Source organism: Exophiala xenobiotica (assembly GCF_000835505.1).
Source record: "Exophiala xenobiotica strain CBS 118157 unplaced genomic scaffold supercont1.3, whole genome shotgun sequence".
Taxonomy (NCBI): domain Eukaryota; kingdom Fungi; phylum Ascomycota; class Eurotiomycetes; order Chaetothyriales; family Herpotrichiellaceae; genus Exophiala; species Exophiala xenobiotica.
This window is the reverse complement of record NW_013562492.1, coordinates 3,667,807-3,692,428: the sequence shown is the minus strand read 5'-3', so window position 1 is coordinate 3,692,428 and position 24,622 is coordinate 3,667,807. Positions and strand designations below refer to the sequence as shown.

The 24,622-nt window shown below is 53.3% G+C and overlaps 12 protein-coding genes across 13 annotated transcripts; 8 read left to right on the top strand and 4 right to left on the bottom strand.

Moving 5' to 3' along the window:
- Window positions 1-263: 263 nt before the first annotated feature.
- On the top strand, window positions 264-1,760 carry PV05_05616 (uncharacterized protein). Its single transcript, XM_013462141.1, has one exon. The coding sequence runs from the start codon at window positions 449-451 to the stop codon at window positions 1,430-1,432; it is 984 nt and encodes a 327-aa protein (XP_013317595.1). The 5' UTR covers window positions 264-448; the 3' UTR covers window positions 1,433-1,760.
- Window positions 1,761-1,938: 178 nt separating this feature from the next.
- PV05_05615 (uncharacterized protein) lies at window positions 1,939-4,750 on the top strand. Its single transcript, XM_013462140.1, has one exon. It carries the CDS (start codon window positions 2,123-2,125, stop codon window positions 4,469-4,471), a length of 2,349 nt encoding a protein of 782 aa, XP_013317594.1. The 5' UTR covers window positions 1,939-2,122; the 3' UTR covers window positions 4,472-4,750.
- A 538-nt stretch (window positions 4,751-5,288) lies between these two features.
- PV05_05614 (3-carboxy-cis,cis-muconate cycloisomerase) lies at window positions 5,289-8,023 on the bottom strand. The gene has a single exon (XM_013462139.1). It carries the CDS (start codon window positions 7,732-7,734, stop codon window positions 6,328-6,330), a length of 1,407 nt encoding a protein of 468 aa, XP_013317593.1. The 5' UTR covers window positions 7,735-8,023; the 3' UTR covers window positions 5,289-6,327.
- Window positions 8,024-8,304: 281 nt separating this feature from the next.
- PV05_05613 (uncharacterized protein) lies at window positions 8,305-9,879 on the top strand. Its single transcript, XM_013462138.1, has 2 exons — window positions 8,305-8,506; window positions 8,560-9,879. The coding sequence occupies exon 2, from the start codon at window positions 8,560-8,562 to the stop codon at window positions 9,511-9,513; it is 954 nt and encodes a 317-aa protein (XP_013317592.1). The 5' UTR covers window positions 8,305-8,506; the 3' UTR covers window positions 9,514-9,879.
- PV05_05612 lies at window positions 9,780-12,612 on the bottom strand. Of its 2 annotated transcripts, XM_013462136.1 has the most exons (3): window positions 11,931-12,612; window positions 11,170-11,874; window positions 9,780-11,071 (listed from the first exon to the last, which is right to left on the bottom strand). In XM_013462136.1, exons 1-3 carry the CDS (start codon window positions 12,063-12,065, stop codon window positions 10,052-10,054), a joined length of 1,860 nt encoding a protein of 619 aa, XP_013317590.1. In that variant the 5' UTR covers window positions 12,066-12,612; the 3' UTR covers window positions 9,780-10,051. The 2 variants fall into 2 exon arrangements, with proteins under 2 accessions (XP_013317590.1, XP_013317591.1); XM_013462137.1 differs by having other exon boundaries at window positions 9,780-11,874.
- A 175-nt stretch (window positions 12,613-12,787) lies between these two features.
- Window positions 12,788-13,207, top strand: PV05_05611 (uncharacterized protein; the record flags this gene model as incomplete). Its single annotated transcript, XM_013462135.1, has 1 exon — window positions 12,788-13,207. One exon carries the CDS (start codon window positions 12,788-12,790, stop codon window positions 13,205-13,207), a length of 420 nt encoding a protein of 139 aa, XP_013317589.1.
- A 371-nt stretch (window positions 13,208-13,578) lies between these two features.
- On the top strand, window positions 13,579-13,959 carry PV05_05610 (uncharacterized protein; the record flags this gene model as incomplete). Its single annotated transcript, XM_013462134.1, has 1 exon — window positions 13,579-13,959. The coding sequence occupies one exon, from the start codon at window positions 13,579-13,581 to the stop codon at window positions 13,957-13,959; it is 381 nt and encodes a 126-aa protein (XP_013317588.1).
- Window positions 13,960-14,265: 306 nt separating this feature from the next.
- PV05_05609 (uncharacterized protein) lies at window positions 14,266-14,985 on the top strand (the record flags this gene model as incomplete). The annotated part of the gene is made up of 1 exon (XM_013462133.1): window positions 14,266-14,985. The coding sequence occupies one exon, from the start codon at window positions 14,266-14,268 to the stop codon at window positions 14,983-14,985; it is 720 nt and encodes a 239-aa protein (XP_013317587.1).
- Window positions 14,986-15,470: 485 nt separating this feature from the next.
- Window positions 15,471-16,571, bottom strand: PV05_05608 (uncharacterized protein; the record flags this gene model as incomplete). Its single annotated transcript, XM_013462132.1, has 2 exons — window positions 15,471-16,426; window positions 16,487-16,571. 2 exons carry the CDS (start codon window positions 16,569-16,571, stop codon window positions 15,471-15,473), a joined length of 1,041 nt encoding a protein of 346 aa, XP_013317586.1.
- Window positions 16,572-17,565: 994 nt separating this feature from the next.
- On the top strand, window positions 17,566-19,136 carry PV05_05607 (uncharacterized protein; the record flags this gene model as incomplete). The annotated part of the gene is made up of 6 exons (XM_013462131.1): window positions 17,566-17,635; window positions 17,689-18,113; window positions 18,168-18,280; window positions 18,330-18,480; window positions 18,530-18,867; window positions 18,926-19,136. The coding sequence occupies 6 exons, from the start codon at window positions 17,566-17,568 to the stop codon at window positions 19,134-19,136; spliced, it is 1,308 nt and encodes a 435-aa protein (XP_013317585.1).
- A 615-nt stretch (window positions 19,137-19,751) lies between these two features.
- On the top strand, window positions 19,752-23,499 carry PV05_05606 (uncharacterized protein). Its single transcript, XM_013462130.1, has one exon. It carries the CDS (start codon window positions 19,792-19,794, stop codon window positions 21,673-21,675), a length of 1,884 nt encoding a protein of 627 aa, XP_013317584.1. The 5' UTR covers window positions 19,752-19,791; the 3' UTR covers window positions 21,676-23,499.
- PV05_05605 (uncharacterized protein) lies at window positions 21,671-24,424 on the bottom strand. The gene is made up of 3 exons (XM_013462129.1): window positions 24,052-24,424; window positions 23,253-23,932; window positions 21,671-23,182 (listed from the first exon to the last, which is right to left on the bottom strand). Exons 1-3 carry the CDS (start codon window positions 24,147-24,149, stop codon window positions 21,801-21,803), a joined length of 2,160 nt encoding a protein of 719 aa, XP_013317583.1. The 5' UTR covers window positions 24,150-24,424; the 3' UTR covers window positions 21,671-21,800.
- Between the last annotated feature and the right edge of the window lie 198 nt (window positions 24,425-24,622).

The following is a 24,622-nucleotide window of genomic DNA, read 5'->3' as shown; positions in this document are numbered from 1 at the left end:
CCCTGGACCTAGTACAATTTTGGCCTACAGCCGCCTCGCAGATGGTCAGTTCTCCTCTCGCTCGTATCGTAGCGCGCAGATTCCCCTAGGCATCTTGCCCGGAGGGACATATATTCCGCTTCCGGTGATTCGACCACTGGGTTTGCAGCATGATGGCAGGTATCCGTAGTTGAGGACCTTAACAGCACATCCCACCTTTTCAGATTCAATGGACTCGATACTTTATGCAGACAGCGTCACTGGACAAGAAGAATGCCGTCAGGCAGGGCACGGCCAACTGATACACCGGACGATGGCGTGATTGGTCATTGGTCAGAGTATATAATCAGCCGCAGACCCGTGAGTAGTCAGCAACCGTGTCGTTGTTGCAGGCATCGGTATATCAGGCGAGCATCGCCTCTCCCGGGGCTGGGGCTCGTTCTGATCCCGGAAGTTTCTTCTAAGTGGCATGGCCTCTTTCCAGACCCTACCAGTAGAAGTATTGGTGCAGATACTCCGCTATGTCAACCACAATGGTGATATCGGCAACCTGAGACTTTGCAGTTCGGACCTCATGGAGTTGAGCCTTCAGCAAGAACGTCTATTCCGGATTGAACTGTGCTCTGACCAAGGAATCGCTCCCCGGGTTTGGGACTTGTTTTGCTCTCAAAGGACCACTGGCCTGCCGCACTGTGAGCATTCCACTCCGGGGATAGTGCAGGTCATGGTTCTAGGCAACTTTCTGCGGGAGATAAGAGTCATCGCATCGGACATAGACGACATGATCCATCAATTGACAGAGAGCAATCGCACTCATTTGGAGTTGGGAAGGTGGAGCGGCTTCCTGCTTTTTGACGTCGTTCATCAACTGCTTAAAGCTTCGACCACGGTCACGGATAGGCAGGGAGGAGTGCTTGCACCGTCTGCCCATGGCGACACATTCACTCACCAAGTTTTGTCGGAGAAATGTGTGCGCTTCCTAAAAACCCAAATGACATTGCAAGACCTGGAAACAGTCATTGCTGCCGTCAATGTCTGCACCACCAAGCTTTGGAGCATGATTTTCCTTTTCACGCCTCAAGACCTCACCGTAGAGAGTTTTGGGAGCCTGAACGGAACGTCCTTCAACATGGAACAGGCAATCTTGACTGAGCATGTGATTTGGAAGGGTCCCCAATGGGTCTCGCGGGGCTTAGAAGGCTTCGGCCTAGCGAACAGAAGATCCGGTACAGAACTTCAGAGAAACGCCGACATGACACTCTTGAGAGAGGGTATCTGGAGAGGCACTCGCGAAGACGGAGCGCGCCTGGCTGCCAATGGTCTTGCGCGGCTATTGTGGAAGGAAAGACAGGAGAAAATCGAGGGCAAAGCACGTAGCTCCAGCACAGCAGTGACCATCACAGACATGAGAGTCAATTCGGTGGTATGGCGTGGCTCATCAGGAGATATGTGATTGAGATGAGGTGCCCAGATTCGATGACAGTGAGGATCTCGCGGCATTCCTTCAAGATCTTTCGGAAAAGGGTATCTCCGTAGACTAGTCTCACCGTGAAAGCAGAGAGGATGCAGAATGCTGTGACGCATCAACGGTACAGTGCATGCATAAGGGCCTGAAAAGCGAGGTCAACTGTCTTATAGAAGATCATGTAATATGCAGGAGTGAGGTTGAGATGCAATCGTGATTGCTGATGTCTTTTATGGCGAGAAACGAGATGCAGGGTCAAAGTCGTCAATTTGGCTGGCAAGTCTTAGGCTTCAGGAACAATTTACGCTAACCGAGTTAGTACCAGTCCGAGGCCCGTTCCGGCAAGGTTTGGGCCACTAGGCTGCCACTAATGGACTTAGTGCGCATTCCATTGTTTACCGACACGGTGCCAAAATGACATGCGGCAGGGGTCGAGGAATCTCAAGCCAAAGGAGAGAGAATCAATGTCCACCGTCCAGCTGCCGTCGCCTCCGCAACCTGAGGCCCGTTGGGTGATTGACACATTTGACACAATCATCATCATCATACAGTCAACACCAGCAGAGAATCGTCTCAGAAAATTCCCCGGTTGACACAATTCTACTTCAATGGCTCTTTACACCTTTTATTGCTATACTACCACACCGCCTCTAGCAGAGACATCTGCTCACCGACAAGATGCCTGAACCTCTATCTACACTGTCGCCTGCCAAGCAGAACTCCAGATCCTCTCCTATCAAGCTCGACTTCTCCCAGAAACTCGATCCCACTCCATCAACAACGCCTCCTAGGTCACCTTCTGCCATGTCCACACTTTCCGTCGTGCAGTCCTCTATAACAGACACCGTCAACCTGCGTTTATCGACCATGGACCGCCCTCGTTCTCCTCCACTTACCGCGAGTCAACAAACTAGCCCCAGAAAAGCATTCTCGCCCATCAAATACCGTCTACAAGACGACGCAGCTGTCGCAACTTCCCCTCCTGGCTCTCCTGCCGAGCCGACCGTACGATTCAATGAAGGGTTAACAAGAGCGATAAATTCTTTGCAGGAAGAGGCGCAGACCGACAATGTGGACAAGTTCGGCATACACGATTCCCAAGATAACGAAGGTGCAGCGTCTCCTGATCAACAGCAGAGGGAGAATTGCACCCCAACCGATGAATTGGATCAGTTGACCTTGACATTGAGCTTGGATGATAAGACAGTCCACGATGAGACAGTTGGTGATCTCAGCACCATTTCGGCTATTCCTACAGACATGACTCGCTTCGCTAACCTGCGCAATTCACCCTCGAAACCTCCTTGCGAAGCATGGTCGCCTTCCAAACAACGGCGCACATCTGTGATTACCGGTACACCTGGGACTGCGCAGCGCCCGCTGCGATTGTTATCCTCGTCACGACGGAGTACTTCCTCGAACGAAGACGATGACCCCACTCCACGAAAGCCAAAAGCATCTGGCGACGCGACGACGGACTTGCTGAATTTCACCGGACAAACAAATATCGTGATGCCCCCACCTGGCTCTGCGCCACGCAGTATGCGACGGAGTCCGTCAGGAAGAGGAGCATTTCCGATCAAAATCAATCCGAGTCCCATGCACCGTTCGCAGGCCTCTGTTGATCGTGAAAGAGCTGGTGGTCGATCACCTCAGAAGCAACACCACGCCAACTTTGGGGACAGAAATGTGCCTGCCACTCCGGCGGGTCAGCGACATAGCCTGTACTCCGCGAGTGGTTTTGGCATGGATCTTCTCGACATCGACCTTGAACCTATGGCCACCCCACGCTCGATCCCCACCATCACACCTAGGGAGTTGGAAACACTGCGGTCGGAATTGCAGTCTCGCATTTCAGGACTCGAAGCCACCTTGTCAGGCAAAGAAGCCGAAGTCATGGCTCTGAAACGCTCTATCACCGATGCAGAGGTTAGAGTGGGCAAGACTAGCGAAGAGCTTCGGAATGAGCGTGCATCACGAGAGGAATTGGAACATGCAAGGGACGACCTCGAACGGCGATCGCGAGAAATGGAGGAAGTGTTAAGGGAGGTCAAGCAAAACATTTTCCTCGAGGAACGAGAGAAAGAGAAGCTCCGTCGACAGAATGAGGAGGCCGATCGAAAGGCTGAAGAGCTCGAAGTTCGAGTTCTCGAGCTTCAAGCATCGCTCGAGACTTTGCGGTCTGACCGAGTCCGAGCCACGCCGAGCCCAGACAAAAACACCACTCCAGCAACCCCTGGTGTGAGTGCCGACATCGACTTTGCTGTCAAAGATGCCACTGAAAAGGTGGCGCGTGAGTTACATGCTCTTTACAAGAGCAAACATGAACGCAAAGTGTCTGATCTCAAAACCAGTTATGAAAAGCGTTGGATCAAACAGGTCGAGCAACTTCGCATGGAGCTCAAGGCATCGCAAGATGAAGTGGTCAAGTTACAGACCGAGAAGGAAGCCACAATGAGCGGTGTGATTCCTGGCCAGACCGAGGCCATGTCCAGAATGGAAGGACAAATTGAGGAATTACGACGGTGGAATGAGGAGAACTCGGCCGAGAAGAAGATGCTCGAAGCAGAGGTTGCAGGGCTTCGCAGTCAAGTCGAGTCGCTCACGGCTGAAAATGAGTCCTTGCGCAAGGATGTCGAACAAGAGAGAATCGAGAAGGGTGATCTCGTCGCCCAGGTGGATTTGTTCTTGACCATGAGCGCACAGCAAGAGGAGCAACGCGCCATCGAAGTACAACATCAGCCTGCGAGTCCTCCAAGGAGCGAGGACGGCAATGGCAGACCAAGCTCGGCGGCTGCCGTTGCCAGTCCGAACAAATTTAGGAATAGCATGAACGGTGCGGCGTCAGGCTTACCAAGTCGGCCACGACCGATGAGCATGCTGCAGAAACCGACAGCGGGCAAATATTCTGGGATACCGGCTCCTGGCAGCGGACTGAAAGCGCCGTCGTCTAAGATTGGAGGATATGGTGGCAGAAGTGGCGGTATCATGGAAGGCATCGCACGGATGGGGGCAGGAGGCAGATGAGGCGCAGAATCAATGGTCTAGCGGCAGAACTGCAAGGGTCTGAATCGCTGATTTTGGATATGACTCACATGACTTGATTTTTCTTCCACGACATTCATGAAGCGAGCGAGCAAGCATCGAGGGGTTACGGAGTAGTGTTTTTGTGATTGAGACGAGAGCCAAGGAACCCGTTGATATCGTGGTGGTTTGAAGAGAGTGCAAGGACAGAGAAGTAGCCTGTGCGAAGAGATGTGGTAGGTGTAGTTAACAGCCGGTGCGTCACATCTATAAATTCCCCAAGCCATTTCTTCACGATTTTTGCTGTGCGCTTGTTTCATCTGGTGCGATCTAACGCTCACCTCACAGTGATACAGGAAGTGTTGCACGATTTCTCTACACGGTCACGTGCACCGTATATTGACGCGTCACGTGCGAGCAGTGAAACCCTTCAACTCCCCCTTGGAACACCATGTTTACCCATCACCACCACCTTTAATTTCACCAACACATCGTCTTCTACCACCTCAACCTCAATTGGGAGGCTCACCAGCAACTTTAGCCGCACTTTCTCATCTGCGTGCTTACTGTTGGTAACATCACCCTTGCTCCTATCGCGTCCATGGTATAGGACATCTCATCTGTTCGCTCCATCGAGCTCCCCATGCGGGCGCCACAAGCCATACGAGACCATTGCTCAGACCCTCGATCAAACCATCACCCATCTCCTTCTGCCGACCGACGGCATGATGGCACAAAACTGGCCTAGATTGCTTATGCCAATGGCCCCCTCGCGCGAATTTAAGCAAAGTTACACCTTTGCCAAACCCCTCGAGAACCCGAATCAGGTAAGTCACGTAGGCAAGGTGAGTCCTATGTATTGATAAATGTCTCATCCCTTCCTCCGACATTGTTGTCCTCCCTTCAAGTCGCTCTTTTACCATCGTCATTCTTTCATGCTCTTCAATTCTTGTTCCCGGAGAACTCCATTTACCCACCGCGACCTGGGCCAGATTTCCTTCACTACAACACCATTCTGTCCTCCAGAAATCCAGACTCTTAACGACGCCTACGCCATCAACGATACAATCCCAAAATGAAGCCCGCCATCTACATCTCCCTGCTTCTCGCGGCAGGACTCGATCTAGCGTCGGCCAGACCACTCAAATACCACAACAATCAAAACCACGGACGAGAAGTGGTGTCTTTATACCACACAAATCAGGACCATGGTCGCCGCCACGCAGCCACTTATCATGACAACCAGAATCATGGTCGTGACGTTGCCAATTCCATCGACATCCGGCAAGTCAGCCATGAGGAGCCGCACGGAACTTTCTCAGCGATCGCCGGTCACTTTCTGAGCTTGGGTGGGCCTGATGGCATTATGAACAGTGCCGCCCACATCCTGGACCGCTCATGACCGTGGCTCTAAATTGTAAGTGTTCAGTTGAATGCTGCAGGCATGCTTCCCTGGGACCGTCTCAGGGATCAATTTCACATCCCATACTGACTCCTCGACCAGGAGCGGTGGAGAAGAAGCGATGACATGACCCAGGAATCACTGCTTTCCACGTCGCCGCGCAGTGGCACTTTGATTCCCGAACGTGTACCTGCTCAGCCCAGCCATCGTTGCCAACGCGGTGGAGACCGGATGGAAACTTCAATTTCTGATCCATCTGACTCGTGTTCGGCGCATGTTGAAATCTTGCACCAGTTTCACCTTCTGTATTATATATTGACGACGAATTTTATGACATTGTGAGATCTGAGAATCTCCACCCATCCCAGGTCGCCCTGTTCCCAACCAATTGCGTGCCCAAGTACTGTATAGAGAGGCTGCCACATTCAGTAGTCGATTCTGTGTAGCAGGTCCCGCATCAAACGAGACTTGGTCTCCGCTCTGCCCGAGGCTCGTCGGCCAATTTCAATATCCTTTCGACCATGGCCTCGCTATACCCCAGATAATTGCGAGGGTCGCACAGCTTGGCCAGTCCTTCCCTGCTCATCTTCTTGTTGATCTCTTCGTTCTCGCACAGGAGATCGAGCAATTGCCTGTTTTCCTGTTGCGACCGCCGGCACAAGTCATACACTACATCGTGCGCATATTGCCGACCAAGAGTCGTTCCCAAGCCCATCATGACAGCTTCGGACACGATGCCGCCCCTCGAAATGTCAAGATTTCGCTTCATGGCATCTTCGTGCACCTCAAGTCCGGCAATCAGGTCGGCCGTGTGCTTCAACGTCGCGTGCGTCAGTGTTGAGATTTGTGGCAGTACAATCCATTCAATTTCCCATGGCCCGGTACTTCGCTCGTGGTCTTCAATCATTGCCTCGAAGAGACTCGTGCTGAGTTGCCGCACGGTACCTGCCATGGCGGTGATGTAGGCGCAGGAAATGGGATTGCGCTTTTGCGGCATCGTGCTACTCGATCCTCGATGCGGGACATACGGTTCGGACACCTCGCCGACTTCGGTCTGCATCATCAACTTGACGTCGAGAGCGAATTTGGCGCATGTACTCGTCAGCATGGCGCACAGCGATCCAAACTCCGCGATACGGTCGCGCTCGGTATGCCATGCGATCTCGGGTACCTTCAGGTTCAAGTCCTTGGCCAGTTCGCGCTGACACTCGAGCCCAAGCAGGGGATGATCCTGCGTCGGCGGCAGCGTGGCCAGTGTGCCGGCCGCACCTGAGAACTCCAGCACCGTCAACCGAGTCTCGACGTCTTTCAGTCTCTCGCGATGACGCAGGAACGTTGCCAGAAGCCGCGCCAATTTGAACCCGAACGACATGGGCACGGCCTGCTGCAGATTCGACCGGGCGGCCATGGGCGTGCTCTTGTGTCGTTCGGCGAGCACGCGCAACGACGCGATGATGGACTCGAGCGTCTTCTCAAACAGGCTCAGCGTGTCCCAGAGCTGGATCACGGTCGCCGTGTCGGTGACATCCTGCGTCGTGGCGCCCCAGTGGGCCCATTCGCCCAGGCCCGGTTCGATGGCGTTGACGTGCGCCACGAGCTGCTTGACGACCCCCAGAACGGGGTAGCCGATGAGTTCGGTCTGCTTGCGCAGGTTGTCGAAGTCGATGTTCCGGATGTCCAGACAGAATTTGATGATCTCGTCGGCGGCTCGTTGCGGGATGATGCCCAGACGGGCTTGGGCTTTGGCCAGGGCGCCTTCAAAGGCCAGGTAGCATTGTGTACGTGTCTTGTCGGACCACACGGCGGCCGATTCGCGCGTCGAGAGGATGTTGCCGAAGATGAGTGAGTCTTGGACCGATGTCATGGTCAATGGTACAATCGTGAGTTGTAATGTCGATGGAATCGGACGATAACCATTCTATGGTAAGCAAAAAAATACCAATATTGGGAGAACGTTAGTCGCGTGAGATTCCTTCTGCTGAGAAGAGCCTCAATCAGGTACGAGTTACCTGGCCTGCCAAATGCGCTTCATGACGTGTACGAACCGCTACGAGTACTGTAGGTGTCTTTACTGGGGCTGTCAAATAAGCACGCAAAGAACGAATCGGCAGTTGGCCTGATGATGGACAAGCAATCGGCTGGTGAGGCTGACGGCTTTACTTCTCCAGGGCCGGGGCGAGCAGCGATAGGGCCACCAGGGCATCCGACGGGCCTCCTACAGGTACGGAGCACTACTACAAGATACCTAGGTAGCTAGGTAGCTCGGTAGGTATGAAGACGACTACTCCGAACACATCAGGGTGAGAGGCCCTCGAGGCCTTCGGGCAGTTGCGGGGTGCTGCCACGTGACTGCGTAACCGGGAGACCGGCACAGGCACAGGCACAGGCACAGGCACAGGCAGCCTTCGGAACCATTGTTTCTCCATCCCACATACGCATCCGTGACATCCCACAAGCCCACTGCATTGACGAAGCCCCATTCTTGACATGCTGTGGTTCTACACAGTACATGAGGTCAGCAGAGGCTGGTGCTTGCCGCCAAAATTGTGTGTTGGCAGAGCCCTGTAACCGGCAGGCAATTTGGCCCGTAACCGGCAAGCATCAGGCTTTAACTTAGCTTTTCCCTTCAACCCTCCGTGAGCATCTCCTCTCTCTGTCTCTCTCTCATCAACCAACATCAAAACGGTAGATGAGACCAACCTCCATCGTCAGCTCTCGGCTCTCATCCTTCTCAAGACCATTGTTCATCAGGCCCCATCGTGCCATCGGCATCCCAGCACTGCCACATCACCGTTATCACCCCACCCGTGTGAACCCAGTCAAGATGTCGTCGACCCGAGCCAGCAAACGCCAGAAACCCGTCCACGACGACGGCGACAACAACAACAACCCCTTCCGCCTGGTCTACTGGCCCACGCTCCCGGGCCGCGGCGAACACATCCGGCTCGCCTTCGAAGCCACGGGGACTCCGTACATCGACGTGGCCAACAAGACCGACGAGGGCGTCCAGGCCGTGCTGTCGCAGATCGACGCCAAGAACCACGGCGACGAGCACAACCCGCCGCCCTTGGCCCCTCCGGTCCTGGAGCACGGCGCCCTGACCATTTCCCAGACGCCCAACATCCTGCTGTACCTGGGCCCGAAGCTCGGGTTGGTGCCCGACGCCGCCGAGGATCCGTTCGGAGCTTACCACGTCAACGCGCTGACCTTGACGGCGCTCGACGGCCTGTCGAACGAGACGCACGACGTGCACCACCCGGTCGCCACCGGCCTGTACTACGAGGACCAGAAGCCCGAGGCGCTCAAGAAGGCCAAGGACTACCGCGCGCAGCGACTGCCCAAGTTTTTGGAGTACTTCAACCGCGTGCTGTCCGGACCCGCGAGCGGTGGCGGCGAATACCTGTACGGAGGCAAATTGACGTACGCCGACCTCGTGCTGTTCCAGTGTCTTGACGGCGTGACGTACGCGTTTCCAAAGTGTCTCGCGAGTCTCAGAAAGAGCGGCAAGTGCGACAAGGTCTTTGCGCTGTATGACCGCGTCAAGGGCCTCGAGAGGATCAAGACGTACCTGGAAAGTGATAGGCGCATGAAGTATGGATTGGGCATCTATCGCTACTATCCCGAGTTGGATGAGGATGCGTAATGAGTATGAAAGGCTCAATCTGTGACCTGACCGGACCGGACCGTCCATGCCCGTTGAATCTTAAATCAAGGGGCGTCCATGCTGTTGACCAGAAGTGAAGATATCACCCCCAAGACAATGGATACTGTAGATGCGCAATTGCAGATGGGAATGGGGACAGTACTAGTATCGACTGACTCGGTAGGATTTCAAAGACTGAAGTCAAGATGAAGAAGAAAAAGAAAGAGAGAATAAAAGAACGGAAACTTGTCAATTGTCAATTATCAATCACTTTCCCCCGAGACGATTCGTTGGTCTTTTTTCCTGTTTGATAATGACCGGACTACGGAGTACATCGTCACTCAATAGGTCGAGCACGCTGATTACTCATCTACACAGTCTCTCTCCCTCTTCCTCTCACGGTGATCTAACTACAGTAGGTCTTATCCAGGTCGTCAGTCGGCAGCAATGAATGCCCCGCTCTTTTCTGACACAGCGGCTCGAATTGACCCTATTCTAAGTTACCTCCGAGGATATGTCCCAGCAGCGCAGCGCGCCTCTAACTGAAAATGCCAGGGTACAGTGCCGTACTGTTCGCATCCTGGAGTATCCAATCCTTCACCACGGCAGTGCCGTTCACCACCATCTCGATCTGCTCCGTCGTACACGTGTCTTCCAGGTCCAGCACGTAGCACACCCACTTCGGCTCCGGCGGGTCCTTGTTCTTGATACTCCAGGTATCCTTCAAGCCCGCGGGACTCGTCGTATACGTCGTGTTTTTACTACTTGTATCCACTTTCCCCGTCGCGATGTCGTGGTTGAACAGCGCCCGCTGGAAAATCCGATACGCCGTCTCGGGCTGGTACGCCGGCACCTCGTGGCCGGACTCGTATACGCGGCTGAAGCTGAAGTTGCCGTACTGTCGCACCTGACCCCCGGAATAACTGCTGTTGGTCTGGATGGGCACGTACCCCGCGTCGTGGAAGTGCGTGGTGTTGGTGTAATTGACCGCCAGAGACACGGCCTCGCCGCCGATCCAGTTGCACGCGTAGTCCCGATCGCCGTAGACCAGCGCGACTTTGACCCCGTTTTCGAGCAGGTAGCTCAGGTCCTCGAGCCAGCCGGGCCGTGGGTAGTCGCCTATGGCTCGGAACGCGGCTGCCACGACGGAGCTGCTCGATGTGAAGTTCAGGGGCACACCGAGCGCGGATTGAACGTGCGGCTGGTTCAGATAGCCAAGGTACCAGTTGGGCAGGAACGGGTCCGGGTTCAGGGTGCCGTAGTCGTAGTAGTTTCGGCCGGAGTACTCGATGTACGGGTCACGCACGTGGGCCACACAGAAGTTTTCGGCGCTTTGGCAGATTTGGTTGACGCTGGCGTTGACCCCTTGTTGGGTCGGGTCGTACTGTGTGGCAACAGTGCGGCAGCGGGTGATCTGGTCGCGGCATCCGCCGGGGCCATAATAGGCGTCGTTCATTTGGTTGTAGATGGTCTGGTTGACAGCCTGGATGCCGTAGGTGTTGTTGTATGCTATGTGCGGGTATGAGGGCCATTGAACCTGGCGGTCGATGCAGCCATTCTGGGACATGTGAGAAGGAATGATTATAGCAGACACCAATGAAGCAGAAAGGTAGCGCTCGTGGAATCCGGCATCGGAGGAGGTAGTATAGTACTTACAATGATCATCAGCGTGTCCAGGTGGATGATGTAGGTCTCGCCAATGTGGTTCCAGGTGCCGTTCTCGATCTTTTGGTTTTGCTCCTCGAAGTAGGCCGAGTATGAAGGCCCGTAGCGGCCGCCGTACGATTCTGTCGCAATCGAGATACGGCTGTCGTTTGGATGATAGGCTGGAAACTCTTGGAACCAAGTCTGGGTAAAGTGCCATAGGGCTCGGGCGCCATTGAGACTGCCGATCGCTGTGAAGTTTTGTTTCTGGCTCGGGTATGTGCCAACCTGGAAGGTGAGATTCTGTTTTGGGATTGGGTCGCTCTTGTTGAGAAGAGTTATGTCACCACTCACGAGGTCGTAAGTGATGTTCTGGAGTGTGTCGTAGGAGAAGCCGACTTGGACAGGCTGGTCCAGGTACAGCATGTTGACATTGTTGTTCCAAGACCAAGGGTTCAGGGTCGTCGAATTCGAGTCCGGATTAACATTGCAAGGTCCGTTCTCAGTCAAAAGACCCAGCATCGACGAACTGCCGGGACCTCCGTTCATCCAGATTGACAAAGGAGCATTTGCTGGATCATTCCGTGCCTCGAAGAACCAGAGAAAGGTGTTGATAGGATAGTTTTGTGTCGCGTTCACATCGGCTAAGGTGCCAGCTGGAAGATGGACGTAGCCGGCATACGACTTGACTCCTGGTGTGGTCTCGCAAATGCCTGGCTACAAGACAATCGTCATCTTTTGTGTTCAGTCATAAATGGCAGCAGATATCCTACCTCTTTGTACGAGATGTAGACCCCATCTCCGAACCTCGAGTTGAGGATTGTGGTGTTTTTTGGCTTCGGAGGAAATTGTGCTTGAGATAACTGCGCGGTAAGCAGCCATGCGAGGGCTGTAAACGTTAAGAGCATTTTGACGCCGCTTGAGTTCTCCTGGTACACTGTGGCCCTCGTATTGAGTCGAAGGGAGGTTGAGGGGCTCGGTATTGATATAGGCAGGCCTGATGAACCCCTCTCGACTGTCGTACCCGGAGTGCAGAGAGGAGCCGGATAGCCTATTGTGCCCGATGCAGCATACCAGGAACGAGAGACAGACACCGATAGAACATCAGGAAATGTGAATCTGTGGTTGGTGAGTTGGAGGGAGGCGTCTTTGAGCTGCCTTTCTCAGCCTGGTCCGTTTGCTGATCACTACACCTCCCGGCGTCATATCAATCTTCAATGCAACCATTTTCAGTCTGCGGAGAAATCCTTGTTGCCTTGATTCGAGATGATCTGGTCGGCTCTCGCATATGCCTTATTAGTGCGCAAAGATACATGGCACGCGAATCGTCCATCAACAGATAAGAGCCTTGGCTTCATCTGTATATGTGGTGCAACCTTGGAGCCAAAGTAGATCAATGGCATGATCGATGACCGGGGGTTCGAATGATGATTATCTCATGTCATTGAAGTCTCAGCTCCGGTAAAGATGTAGGTGGTGTGTGAGAGAAGTGCTGACTAATATTGAGTGTTGAATCCAAGCGCATATTCTTGCAGGACGCGACCTTGAAACCCTTCAGCTCCGAAGGTCAACACCCGTCATACGCACTCTCGAGGAACATGGGAAGAACCTTCAGAGTGGACTAAGCATAATGTCGCAGAACGAGGCCACCACCTGGCTGTCACAAACTGCTACCACCGCTCCGATGACTTTCAAATTTGGCATCATGTCCTCCCTCACATATCCTGATCCACGCCCTGCAATCCTTGTCGGCGATCGCGCCCTCAATCTCTCCATTCTCGCAAAATGGGGCGGCTTCTCACAGTTAAAGGTTATCCAACCTCACCTCATTGTGTTCGACCAGTCTGACTTAACTGCATATGCGGGCTTACCCTCCGAGGTTCGTGCAGAGGTTCGACAATATCTTCGCGACATGCTTGTGAAAAATGGACCTTATGCGGCAGCACTGCAAGACAAGCTGCTAGTCAGGGCTGCTGTGATCTTTCCTGTCAGCGATGTGGTACTCCATCCGCCGTTCAGGGCTGGCTGGCTCGACGCTACAATCCTGTAACATAACTGTCAAAGGCTTTCCTGAATCAATCAAAGCCCTATGAAGACACCACCGGAGCGAGCATTCGATTACAGGGCAGTCTCCAGGTGACAGCGACAATCTCTTCATGAGAACCTCGCGACGCTTTCCCATCCGTTGCCACATCATGGGGAGCCTGCTGAACTCCTCGCGAAGATCGGATGGTGACACTGGCCTCGATATCCAAACGGATTAGCTAAGCAGCAGCTGGACCTCACGAACCGGCATCTCCAGGCATGACGTAGAACTCAAGCCAGTGAGCATACCATTCACATACCTTGGCAGCCACCCAAAGTCGTTTCGTATCGCAGCTGCAATGTGCTTCAAGCAGGATTGCCTCTGTTTTAACCACAATGGCAAACGACGACCGAGAACGGCTTGTCGTTATCGGGTCCGGCTGGGTAGGCCTATACATCGCTCAATACATTGACACAACCATATATGCGGTCTCGATTGTGTCGCCAAGGAGGACGAGCGCTTACACTCCTCTGCTGGCCTCCGCAGCATGTGGACTCTTCCCCTTCAGCCTGGCCGAAGAGTCTATTCGAGCCAAAGGACGGCATTGCGACTTCATCAAGGCCAATGCTTTGGACGTGGACTTCGATGCCAGGCAGGTACAATGCGAGGCGGCTTTTGACGAGGAGAACGACGGATTCCCCAGCCGTCGATTTGTTCTCAAATTTGATAAACTGGTCGTTTGTCCAGGATGTACGCAGCCCACCAGGGACTCCTAGCATTGGCGGGCGCTATATTAATCTTTGGCAAGGTCAAACGAACACCTTCGGCACTCCTGGGGTGGCTGAGCATGCCTTGTTCATGAAGCATGTCTCCGACGCCATGGCCTTGAGGAAGAAGCTTTTCGACCAGCTGGAAAAGGCCAGCCTACCTTGTACTTCTATTGAAGAGGCCTCCGCCTTACTTCACGTTGCCATCGTTGGTGGAGGACCCACAGGTGAGGCATGCAGCACGCTCGCCAACAGAGCAAAAATAACTAAGGAAACCTTTTCCCAGGCGTCGAGATTACTGCGGAGCTTTCCGACATGGCCCAGCACGAGCTCAAGGACTTTTACCCCGCTGTAGCGCCGTTGATAAATATAACTATCTTTGATGTCGCCTCACATATCCTGGGCTCCTACGACAAGAAGCTGTACGAGTATGCGACCGAGAAAATGGTGAAGCGAGGTGTGCGTGTCGCCACCAACACTGTCATCCAGAAGGTCGACCGCACAACTCTGCACCTCAAGGGTCAAGATTCCGTGCCCTACGGCATATTGCTCTGGGTCGCGGGCAACAAGTCCATTCCCTTCGTCGACACACTGAACGTGAAAAAGACGGAACGCGGACTCGTGCGCATATTGACCGACGCCAGACTTCGTGTCCAGAAAGGCGACCAGGAAACTCCCGACGTCTATGCCAATGTTTTCGCTCTCGGCGACGCCGCAGACATTGAAGGCCAGTCTTTGCCAACTACTGCCGAGGTGGCCGTCCAGAAGGCCAAGTACTTGGTCCGGCAGTTGAACCGACGCCATGAGAACAGCCAGCCTTTCGTCTTTAGCAGTAAGCGACTGGTGACATACATTGGGGCCCACGATGGGATCATTCAGGGATCGGCAGCAGGCGAGCCGTTGTCCGGCCAAAAGGCCTGGCTGAGCTGGAGATCCGGCAGCTGGACTTGGACCAGAACATGGCGGAATTGGGTTGGTCTCTTCTGGGCCATGGTAATGAATTTCCTGTTCGGCAGAGATGTGATGAGACTATGAATTGGGGAAAAGGCTGAAGGCTGAATTCTTCATGCGACGCACATCTCATAGACCCGCTTAATGACCTTCTAGAACCATCTACTAGTAATCCATTCAACTCTATGACCAGAATCGCGGAAATACCACCAACACACTTCCAATACCTGGATCTCGGAGTCTACGTATCGCTGAAGAAAGCGATCCAAGTCGAAACAAGCAGCTCTGCTTGGGCGAGTTGGCAGCAAAGGCGTCGTGGCAACTTGAAGATTGATACTGAGCTGCAAACCAGATCATCATCGCATGTTTCTGTCCATGCATCGGCGGGTTTTGTCGCAGGAGGGTTCCCGAAATTGCGCTGAACCCAAGAAAGCCAGGCTTCAGGTGTTCAGATATGCAGCCGATGACGGAATATGCTCATCTTCAAAAGGAAGAGGGAAAAAAGGACGAGTAACTTGGTGGCAAGTCATCGAGGCCTCTCGCCACCTGATGGCTCCGAAGCGAACACTTCACAAGCGACTCCCACTGCCCAGATCAAACTTCTGCCCGACAATCTCTTCGCTCAATTTCCACAGCCTCTCAGCTGCAACGGGATCGCTCGCGTGTGCTGCAGGTTCCGCCACCTGACAGTCCGAGAGGTAGATGACGCTCCTATCCTCACCGAGCTTCGGGTCAAGTGCCGCCACCAGGGTCGTCGCGCTCCCTTGATCCAAAGTCTTCCAGAAGCTGCCGGTCTTGCTGATCAAATCCGTGTACTCCTCATCCAGGTTGCGGGACAGGTCTGTCCAGATCGACCCGGGATGTGTGGCTATTGACCTTACGCCCTGACTCGCCAGGTTTTCGGAAATCGACAGCGACATCAGGATATTTGCTGTCTTCGACTGGCCATAGGCGACAAACGGCACATACGTCTTCCCCGGTGGAGGGTCAAAAGAGACTCCAGGGCGCGACATTGGTCGTTCATCTTCCGGAATGTCTTCGGGCCTTTTTGCAAAATTGTAATCGCTGTATCGGATCGGTGAGATGATGTGGCCGGCGCTCGTCAAGTTGACGATACGGGTCGAGCCCTTGCACTGTGACTGTTGGGCAGCTTGGAGGATCTTGGGCATCAGGAGATTTGTCAACAGGAAAATGCCAATATGGTTAGTGCCAAATTGCAGTTCGAGTCCCTCCTTGGTGTATGCATGGGCTTGCATCACAACAGCCGCGTTGTTGATCAGGATATCGATCTTCTCCACGGCCTTATTGATCTCTGCAGCGGCCTCGCGGACCGATTCAAGAGAGGCCAAATCCACTTCCACAAGCTCAAGCTGAACGTCTGGATATTTAGCCTTGATCTTTGTAGCTACAGCCTTGATCTTGAGCATTGTCCGCGAGGCCAGCACCAACTGGCTGGGCGATTGCGAGGCAAGCGCCAGTGCCATAGATTCGCCTAGGCTTTGAGGCGAAACGCCAATGATGACCACTGCAGATGCTTGTCAATTTGGTCGTCTGGGCGTCAAAGGCCTTGTTTGGGGGTTCATACCCGTCTTGTCCCTTACTCCATGACCATAAGCTTTTGCGACCTCCGTCGCACCTGTTTCTTTGCTGAAGTCTGAATTAGAAGTCATGTTGAGCCAATTGAAGCGCTCAATCTGTCAGGGGTCAAGAAATGTCGCCGAAAGCTACCACTAAACACCGTGGCTGGAGTTGCTATCCTGGAGACAGATCAGACCACCAGGATTGTGAGCTACTGATAATGCTGTGAGGATGACATGCAACAAACTAATTCGTGGCAAGCTGTTGCGGAGTTTCGAAGTAAGTCCGACCGTATATCAACAACAGCCCTTGTAGAATGGCCAAAAGGGCACTTTGGGCAAAGATTTTTCGCCTCCAATGCGACTACCACGTGCGTCGCGACTGAAAACGGAATATGATTTTTCCTGAATAGATTGTCCTAGAAAAGGCAAAGACCTCAACAAGATCTGGCAGATATCGACGGTCTTATCGTGGCCGGCATGTGCGGCGGAGGCTCTTGAATCGCGTTCACGTAGGCGAATGCATTGGCGGAAGGCGGCCTCGAACCCCACGGGTTTGATTGCAACAGTGCAGTGCACAAGCCACAGTAGTACGTTCACCTAGCAAGAAACCATGTGCCTATGAAGCCAGGCGTGCCAGGTTAGATAGGGAGGCAGGTATCCTTCTTGGTGACTCGGTGGCAACGAGGGGAAAGATGGGGTGTAACTGTGGGGAGAGGATCCAGCCTTGAGGGTTGTCCAATCATGGTTGGATTTCAGCGTCCATTGTCCCTTTCGGTACAATGCATAGGGTCGGCAGTTCCATTGGAGAATCCCAGACGCCTCCAAGCCACTGGATCGCCTCAAGTCTCGACTCTGGTGGAAAGCAGACCGGTATGATCCGTGGGGCTCTATCGAGCTGTCGTACTTTCGTTCAAAAAGACCAGTGATCACTTTTAGTTTCTAGGATCTCCAACCATAGATTTACCAAGCATTCGAGGAGCCCAGAGCCAGCTGACGTGCTCTGGTTGACCGGCTCAAATTCTCGTAAAAGTCGTCAATCGACCAGGAATAGCAGCTAGAAAGGGTCACAGCAACGGTAGACACGATGATCATGTCAGCGGCAGAACCATTTGCAAAATCGAAAACCGGCATCAGGGTAATAATTGTCGGAGCAGGTATGGAGGCCTTCATTCGGGAGATATTGATACAATTTGTTTACCAGAGACAGGCTTCGGAGGACTCACAGCAGCCATAGAATGCCACCGACAAGGCCACCAGGTTGAAATATATGAATCTTTCCCAGAACTCAAGCCGTTGGGCGACATCATTTCCTTCGGGTCCAATGCTGGCAGAATATTCCGGCGCTGGGGTGTCGACGGTTCCATATCAAAGAAGATGAGAGAGCTGAGTATCGACCTGACAAATTATGGGTTCAACATTCACAAATATACCGGAGAACTCATCATCAATCAAGCGACACCGCCACAAAATCCCGACGCTCCCGTTTTCAATGGCCATCGTGGAGAGTTGCACGAAGTTATTTTCAATTATGCCAAGGACGATCTCAAGATTCCCATCCACCTTGGCCAAAGGGTAGAGAAGTACATGGAGGAAGCAGATAGGGCCGGGATCGAGCTGTCAACTGGCGAACAGGTACGAGGATCCTGCTCCACTCGTTGTCTGGCGACATTTGCTCATTCTCTGCAGGTATGGGGCGACCTAGTCATTGGATCTGATGGTGTGAGGTCAAAAGCCCGCGAATTAGTGCTGGGATATTTCGACAAGCCGAAAAGCAGCGGATACGCGGTCTTTCGTGCTTGGTGAGTGGATACAGGCCGAGATCGAGGGCGTAGGTCTGACTCACCCTAGGTTCCCCAACACAGATATGATCAAAGATCCTCGGACGAAACATTTTTGTGAAAATGGCGACACGTTCAACGGGTGGATCGGTCAGGACGTGCATTTCCTTTTCTCAACCATCAAGAACGGAAGTGACTGCTGCTGGGTCCTTACTCACAGGGTAGGTTCCGGGCCCAGTTGATCAGGCTTGACTGACAATGCTGTTGTAGGACGAAGCAGATATTGACGAGTCGTGGTCGTTCCCCGGCAAGCTTGAAGACGTATACAAGGTTTTTGAGGGCTGGGATCCCATGTGCAAGGCCATTGTTGAGAAGACGCCTGAAAGCCATCTCGTTGACTGGAAGCTGGTATACCGAGACCCCCTGCCGACTTGGATCAGCAAAGGCGGTCGTATCGCTTTACTCGGTGACTCGGCTCATCCATTCTTGCCGACTTCCGCACAAGGTGCCACCCAAGCAATGGAGGACGGCGTGACAATCGCGATTTGCCTCAGACGTGCAGGGAAGACGGATGTTCCTGATGCCGTCCGGACGTACCAGAGGATTAGGTAAGCCCATATCCTGCAATCCACGACCAGCTAGGATGTTCGCTGACTGCCGTGGCAGATACGATCGCGTCAGAGCGGTCCAGAAGACCGGAGAGACCACACGAGATATGTGGCACAAAGCAGACTGGGACAAGGTCAAAGAAAACCCGGAATCGGTTCAGTTCCCGCGTGAAGACTGGATTCACTTCTTCGACGCGGACAAGCATACCGAGGAAGTGTTCGATGAGAACTTTGCTCAGATACAGGCTGCGGTAAACGGGACACACTGAGCCTGCAGAGAGTGTGAATTTCGCAGGGGCTGAGAAAACACCAGATACACTACCTCTGCGGGCTCAGCTGTGACCTGATGGGTGTACGATCCATCCTGAAGCTCCTCTGGGAAGAAATCAACAAGTATGAGGTTAGAAGACACTATTCCCGGCCAATGGAGAAATGGCGTTTGTGGCTTTTGAATCGCTCGCAAAGTGGCAATGTATCATTGAACATAGTGCTTGAGCGATAAGAAGCCGCACGTTTGAATAGATGCCTTCAGTTTGCGTATCATCCGAACACGTCATCTTCGATGTCCAAGGGCCTGTTGCACGAAAGCTGTAGACTCCAGAAGACGATGTGGAAGCCTCATGTGCAGCTGTTAGTGGCACATTGGTCTGATGACGTTCTCAGTGAGGATCTGATATCTGATACTGGAGACTGATATGTTGCTAAAAAAAAATGCATGTTGGATGTATGTCACTGCAGGTAATCGCGGTAGAAGACTTAGATTTCGCTGTTGGCCCAATTACTTCGCCGTACCTTCAATGCGGCAGGGTATTTGCGCCAACACGAATCAATGTTCAACATCACAGATGAAAGACGCATTGATTCACAGAACCTATGTGATCCCAGCACTCTACAATCGAGGATGGAGGCTTGCCGAGCTTCGCTATGGGAATCCCACGGCTTTCCCAAGATCTCCGCCCATACGCGGAGGGAGTCACTCTCCACTCGTCGAGTCAAGGCTCACACCAAAATCCCGATGTCATCAGCTCCATGGTAATCGATGGTCCATCTCTGGTGTATTACGTCTACCACAAATTGTTGGCTTATAAGTCGCTGAGGACACCTACCCTCGTCGCTCAAATACCAACCTACCATGAGATAAACGAGGCCTTACGCCAGTTTCTGTCCAACCTGGAAGCCGACAACGTCGAGGTGCAGAAATTATTCTTCGATGGCGCGCTGCCCGAATCAAAGCATGGTGTCCGCCTCGAGAGAATGGATAAACTCCGCCAGCAGCTTGAAGCGTATCGGAAAGTCTATCCCGAGTTTCCTCCAGTCTCTGCTTCCATCTCAGCTGTCGACTCTGAGAAGGCGCTATGGGAGACCCCTGTCATGTCAACAAGGAAGTCGACCCTCCCAGCGCCGCCGTTCATGGTGGCTAGCGCCATTGAGTCCTTGCGTAGCGGCCCCTTCAAAGACCGCGTGCAACTAGTCCCAGGCGAGGCCGACGTCTTCTGTGCCACGATGGCCAAAGAAACCGGCGGCGCCATTTTGACGAACGACTCTGACCTAGCCGTGCACGACCTCGGAGCTACTGGCCGCGTCGTGCTGTTGCACTCCCTTGAGAAGAAGCACAGTCTCGGGGCCAGTTATGGATCAATAATTGCATTCGCGCTCAGTCCGAGCCACGTCGCTGAAAGAATGCAGGTGACCTCGCTGCTTAGATTCGGCTTCGAGCGATTCCTTGACCCAAGCCTTTCAGCTGCCGTGGTTAGAGAGCGAGCAAAAGACGATAGCAGATTGGAGAAACTCCACGCCGAGTATGAGGCGTTCTGCGAGCAGTACACAGATGCCCCAACTACCCAGCTTGACGAGCTGGCTCTCTTGGATGGCTTAGACCCTCGAATTGCCGAAGCAGTCGTAACCTCAGACGAGTCGGCCGATATGTACCTAACCCCTATTGTCGAAGACCCATCACGGGACTCCTCTTGGGCCTACGGTGCCAGTATTCGACGACTCGCGTATTCGCTGCTCCTCACTCCCTCAGTCCACTCTAAACTCTCGAAGACGGTGACTGAGTACGCAAGAAAGGGCCAGCGAATCACCCCGACCCTAATCCAGCCCGTGAACGAGTCCCTGGTGCGGGAACACCTGAGGATGATGCTCCAAACGCTAGAAACACTGAAACCCCAACCATTTGAGGGGAATTTCGGTTCAGTAACAGCTCTACAATGGTACATCCTTGCCTTCCGGCTCGTGTGCGAGCAAAAACTCGAAGCAGACAAACCCACTCCATCCGTCACCCAGATGACCAGGCTTCTAGGCCTCCAGCCCTCAATCGCGTCCCTGGGGTCCAAGGTACAATGGGACGATGTCCATCTCTTAGCCAACATGCATGCTGTTCTATACTCATTTCGGATTCTGCAGCAACTAACTCGCCATGTCCTCAAGAATCTCAAATGCAAGTCTTCAATGGATTCTGGGATTTCCAACACTCTGTGGGAGCTGCATTCTAGACTCGAATCAATGCCAAATATTGAAGATCTGTTTCTCGACATCCCAGATCTCCGGGCCAAAACGGCCGATTTGGACCTCGAAGCTCGGAATAATGCCATCACAGGCCTGGCCAATTTGATTTTCCCAGGCCATCGCGACGGTAGAACGGGCGCCGAAAAGGCGACTCTTCAACAACAGAACAACACGACACAGGCTACAGACGGAGAATGGATGCCAGCGAGAAGCAAACGCAAGAGGAAGAGAGCTACGCAAGGCACTCCACAGATCAGTAGAATGAGCAGTAATATGTTTGATCTGCTGAATGGAGGGTAAACTGTTGTCGACACACGAACATCCAACAACGAACAGGAAACTGCGGAGGTCGGAGTGAAGCTACAATAACCCAGATCCGGACTTCAGCAAGCAGATTAGCGGACATCAATGTAACTAGGGGCACGCTATGGTTGGAGACCAAACAAGTCGCCATCTGCAAGAAATCCAACCGTGTCCAAGCTTTCCCAGCCCCAACCATTCAGATCTTGGAACATAAAGTCATCTTCTGACGGTGTGAATTGACCCATCATCACATCCGGATTGTGGTTCAGGTGAGCGGCGCCATCCGTCGCCGTCTGATCGTCGTCAGCTTGATGTTGAACGCGTCCGGGATTTTCAGCTGACTGGCTCTCGCCTCCAACAAACGCCGTCCGATCTTCAACTTGTCTCACCACGGAGCCTGGCCTGGTTGCCACTCCGTGTGCACCTCCACTCTTCGCATCACCTTGCCGTCTCGTCCTCAAAGCATCTCTCTCCGCTCGCTCCCTTAGCCGATTCAGCAGAACATGATGTCTCCTTGCCTGGCTTCCCGCGGGCGACAACGCCGCAAGCAGCTCCTGACAATACTTGGCCTTGTCAAGGTACTCGTTGAGCTGGACAAACAAACCCTCCGGCAGCGTCGACCGACTCTTTTGTATAACAAACACATACAATGTCGAGATCGCGACGAGGGTAATGTAAGGCTGAAACCAGAACCCTTGATACATGGTGCCCCTTTCGCTCAGGTCATAAACCGCATCGAGAATCGTGCATACAGCAGCGACGCACTCTTGGATCGGCTTCAGCGCCCGATCATCCTTTGCCGATACCGATGGCGCCCTACGTCCCAGACGGCCGAAATCCGCGAGTAAGCAGCGTCGTGTGGCGAGTATGCGCAAATGTGCGTACGCAAGTTTGAGCACCGTGTTCTGCCTTTCAAACGTCCTTTGTCCGGCGAGCGTCTTGTTGCGAGGCTTCAGAAAACCCGGCAGTGAGGCCCGCCAGTTGTCGAGTGCGTGAAGCATTTCGTGCGTGCGCTCGAGAACTTCGTCTTCTGTCAACGGCTGAAGCGGGTAGAGGAGGTGGCTGTTGCGGCCCATCAACTTGGCCAGATCGGCGTGGGCGATAAAAGCTTCCAGATTGCCGTGCAAAGGCAGGTCTTCAGGCGATTCAGACGATAACAGGTCATTGTCGTCGATGTTTCGGGGGTATTCCTGGTCGATATCGCCATCGTGGAGAATCCGGGGCCGGCCCAGCATGACGCTTAGATAATCGTCCAGCACGTAGGCGCACCAGAATGTTCGCTTGCGTGATTCTAGGGTGACAAGGTCGAGTTTGTGTGCATTCAGTGTCTTCCGCTGGAGGCCGATTGAGGTCAAGATTGTGCAAGCAAGGCTGAAGGAGAAACGGCATTCGTTGATACGGAACGTGCTCAGGAGATACAGGCACATGGCTAAGCGTGCTTGCACGCTAACAACTGTGGCAGGACCGGGTTCTTCGTCGAGTAGGGATTTTGCTTTGTCAAAGTCTGCGGTCAATTCGGGTCAGATAATCTGTCTTCCCACGAGCAAGGAGCATACATTGGAGAGGCAACTCACAGGCTCTGCTTCGGTTGAGCCCCTCGTCCCCACCGTTCTGATACCTGTCTCCGACCGTGGTGTAGAGGAGTGCTTGCGAACAAACTATCAAAGCACAAGCTGCCTCTGCCTTTGACAGCTGAGTGCCGTCCATTAGCTTGGACATCCACTTTTCCACGGTCGGCCGGTGAAGGAATCGGTACGTAGGCGTAGCGAACTGAAAATAACGTTCCAAAAGCGTGCTTGCTTCTTCTCTAGTGGGCAATTGCGGGTCCTTGGTGACTGGAGCTTGAGGCATGTCTCCATGACATGTCAGTCGCGCCGTTGGCAGCGTCGCCTCTTCCTCAGGCGCGCCAGTCCGGTTCCAAGCATGATAGAGAAATGATACGCCGGCAGATGGTCCGATATGCTGACCTTCGGCGAATGTCTGGGGCGGGTCTAACGATACACGTCGCGAAGTCTTTGATTTACCGTTTCCAGACTGGATTTCTGGGAGTGTCGTCGAAGGTTGTCCCGGCGTTGCTACTACGCTTTTAGCAGCAGAGGTTGGGGTTTCTTGTTGTGTCGCTGACGGGGCAACCCGAGAGGTCGTTTGCACAGCGAAAGGACTAGATCTTGAGAGTCTATCCTCATACTCGCATCGGACTCCTTCGCCGCGGCAGTAGTCGCATGGTTGAGTACCCGAGCATCGGACCTTGCGCCTAGTTCAACCAAATCAGTCACGCAAGACCCAAGTAGCCGCAACCGTCAAAGCTGGTGTTGTAGCCAAGATGTACATGGATCGACGGATGTTGACCAACTGGACACAATGAGAACAAACCTTCTGCAGAAGGCACAAGCTCGGGCTGTGCGAGGATGTTTGAGCTTGCGTCTCTTGGGTGGGCTTGTCGGTAGATCGTTGTTGTCGACCCGATCCATTGAGGTCGCTTGTATGGTGGGTTACACATCCATATCGCCTGATGAAGCTCCGTAGGGACGTGAATGAAATCGTGCATCCGTGCGGAAGAGACGGCACATTGCAAGGTGTAGAAATGTGCGGAGAGAGTGGGAGAGTCTTCGGCTCACGGAATGCCCGTCGGGAGATGACAAGGGTGACAATTTCTTGAGAACTTGAGAGCAAAACAGTTCTATTCTATCAAGAACATTGCTAATCTTAGTATTACGGTCTTTGCCATCGAAGGACGGGTGTGTCTAGCGCAATTTGAGAAGGTCAAGGACGAGAAGAAGCGAAGAGATGGGCGAAATCACGACTTTACATGGATGACATAAGCTGAGCATCTAAGTCAGAGCAGCCACTCTATTCCAAGTGTTCGAGTCATGCCTCGCTTGACTTTCCTCGCCTGAAAATAAATTCCCATACCATTTCGCCTACGCATCCCAGTTGTCACAGA

Bases quoted from the DNA above. Each gene is read 5' to 3' on its own strand.
- PV05_05616 (XM_013462141.1), top strand. From the start codon at position 449: ATGGCCTCTTTCCAGACCCTACCAGTAGAAGTATTGGTGCAGATACTC.
- PV05_05615 (XM_013462140.1), top strand. From the start codon at position 2,123: ATGCCTGAACCTCTATCTACACTGTCGCCTGCCAAGCAGAACTCCAGA.
- PV05_05614 (XM_013462139.1), bottom strand. From the start codon at position 7,734: ATGACATCGGTCCAAGACTCACTCATCTTCGGCAACATCCTCTCGACG.
- PV05_05613 (XM_013462138.1), top strand. From the start codon at position 8,560: ATGAGACCAACCTCCATCGTCAGCTCTCGGCTCTCATCCTTCTCAAGA.
- PV05_05612 (XM_013462136.1), bottom strand. From the start codon at position 12,065: ATGCTCTTAACGTTTACAGCCCTCGCATGGCTGCTTACCGCGCAGTTA. The intron at 11,875-11,930 runs GTAGGATATCTG...ATTGTCTTGTAG, and splicing joins TCTACATCTCGTACAAAGAG to CCAGGCATTTGCGAGACCAC. The intron at 11,072-11,169 runs GTAAGTACTATA...CACATGTCCCAG, and splicing joins TGGACACGCTGATGATCATT to AATGGCTGCATCGACCGCCA.
- PV05_05606 (XM_013462130.1), top strand. From the start codon at position 19,792: ATGGGAATCCCACGGCTTTCCCAAGATCTCCGCCCATACGCGGAGGGA.
- PV05_05605 (XM_013462129.1), bottom strand. From the start codon at position 24,149: ATGGATCGGGTCGACAACAACGATCTACCGACAAGCCCACCCAAGAGA. The intron at 23,933-24,051 runs GTTTGTTCTCAT...TGGTTGAACTAG, and splicing joins GCTTGTGCCTTCTGCAGAAG to GCGCAAGGTCCGATGCTCGG. The intron at 23,183-23,252 runs GTGAGTTGCCTC...AATTGACCGCAG, and splicing joins GCTCAACCGAAGCAGAGCCT to ACTTTGACAAAGCAAAATCC.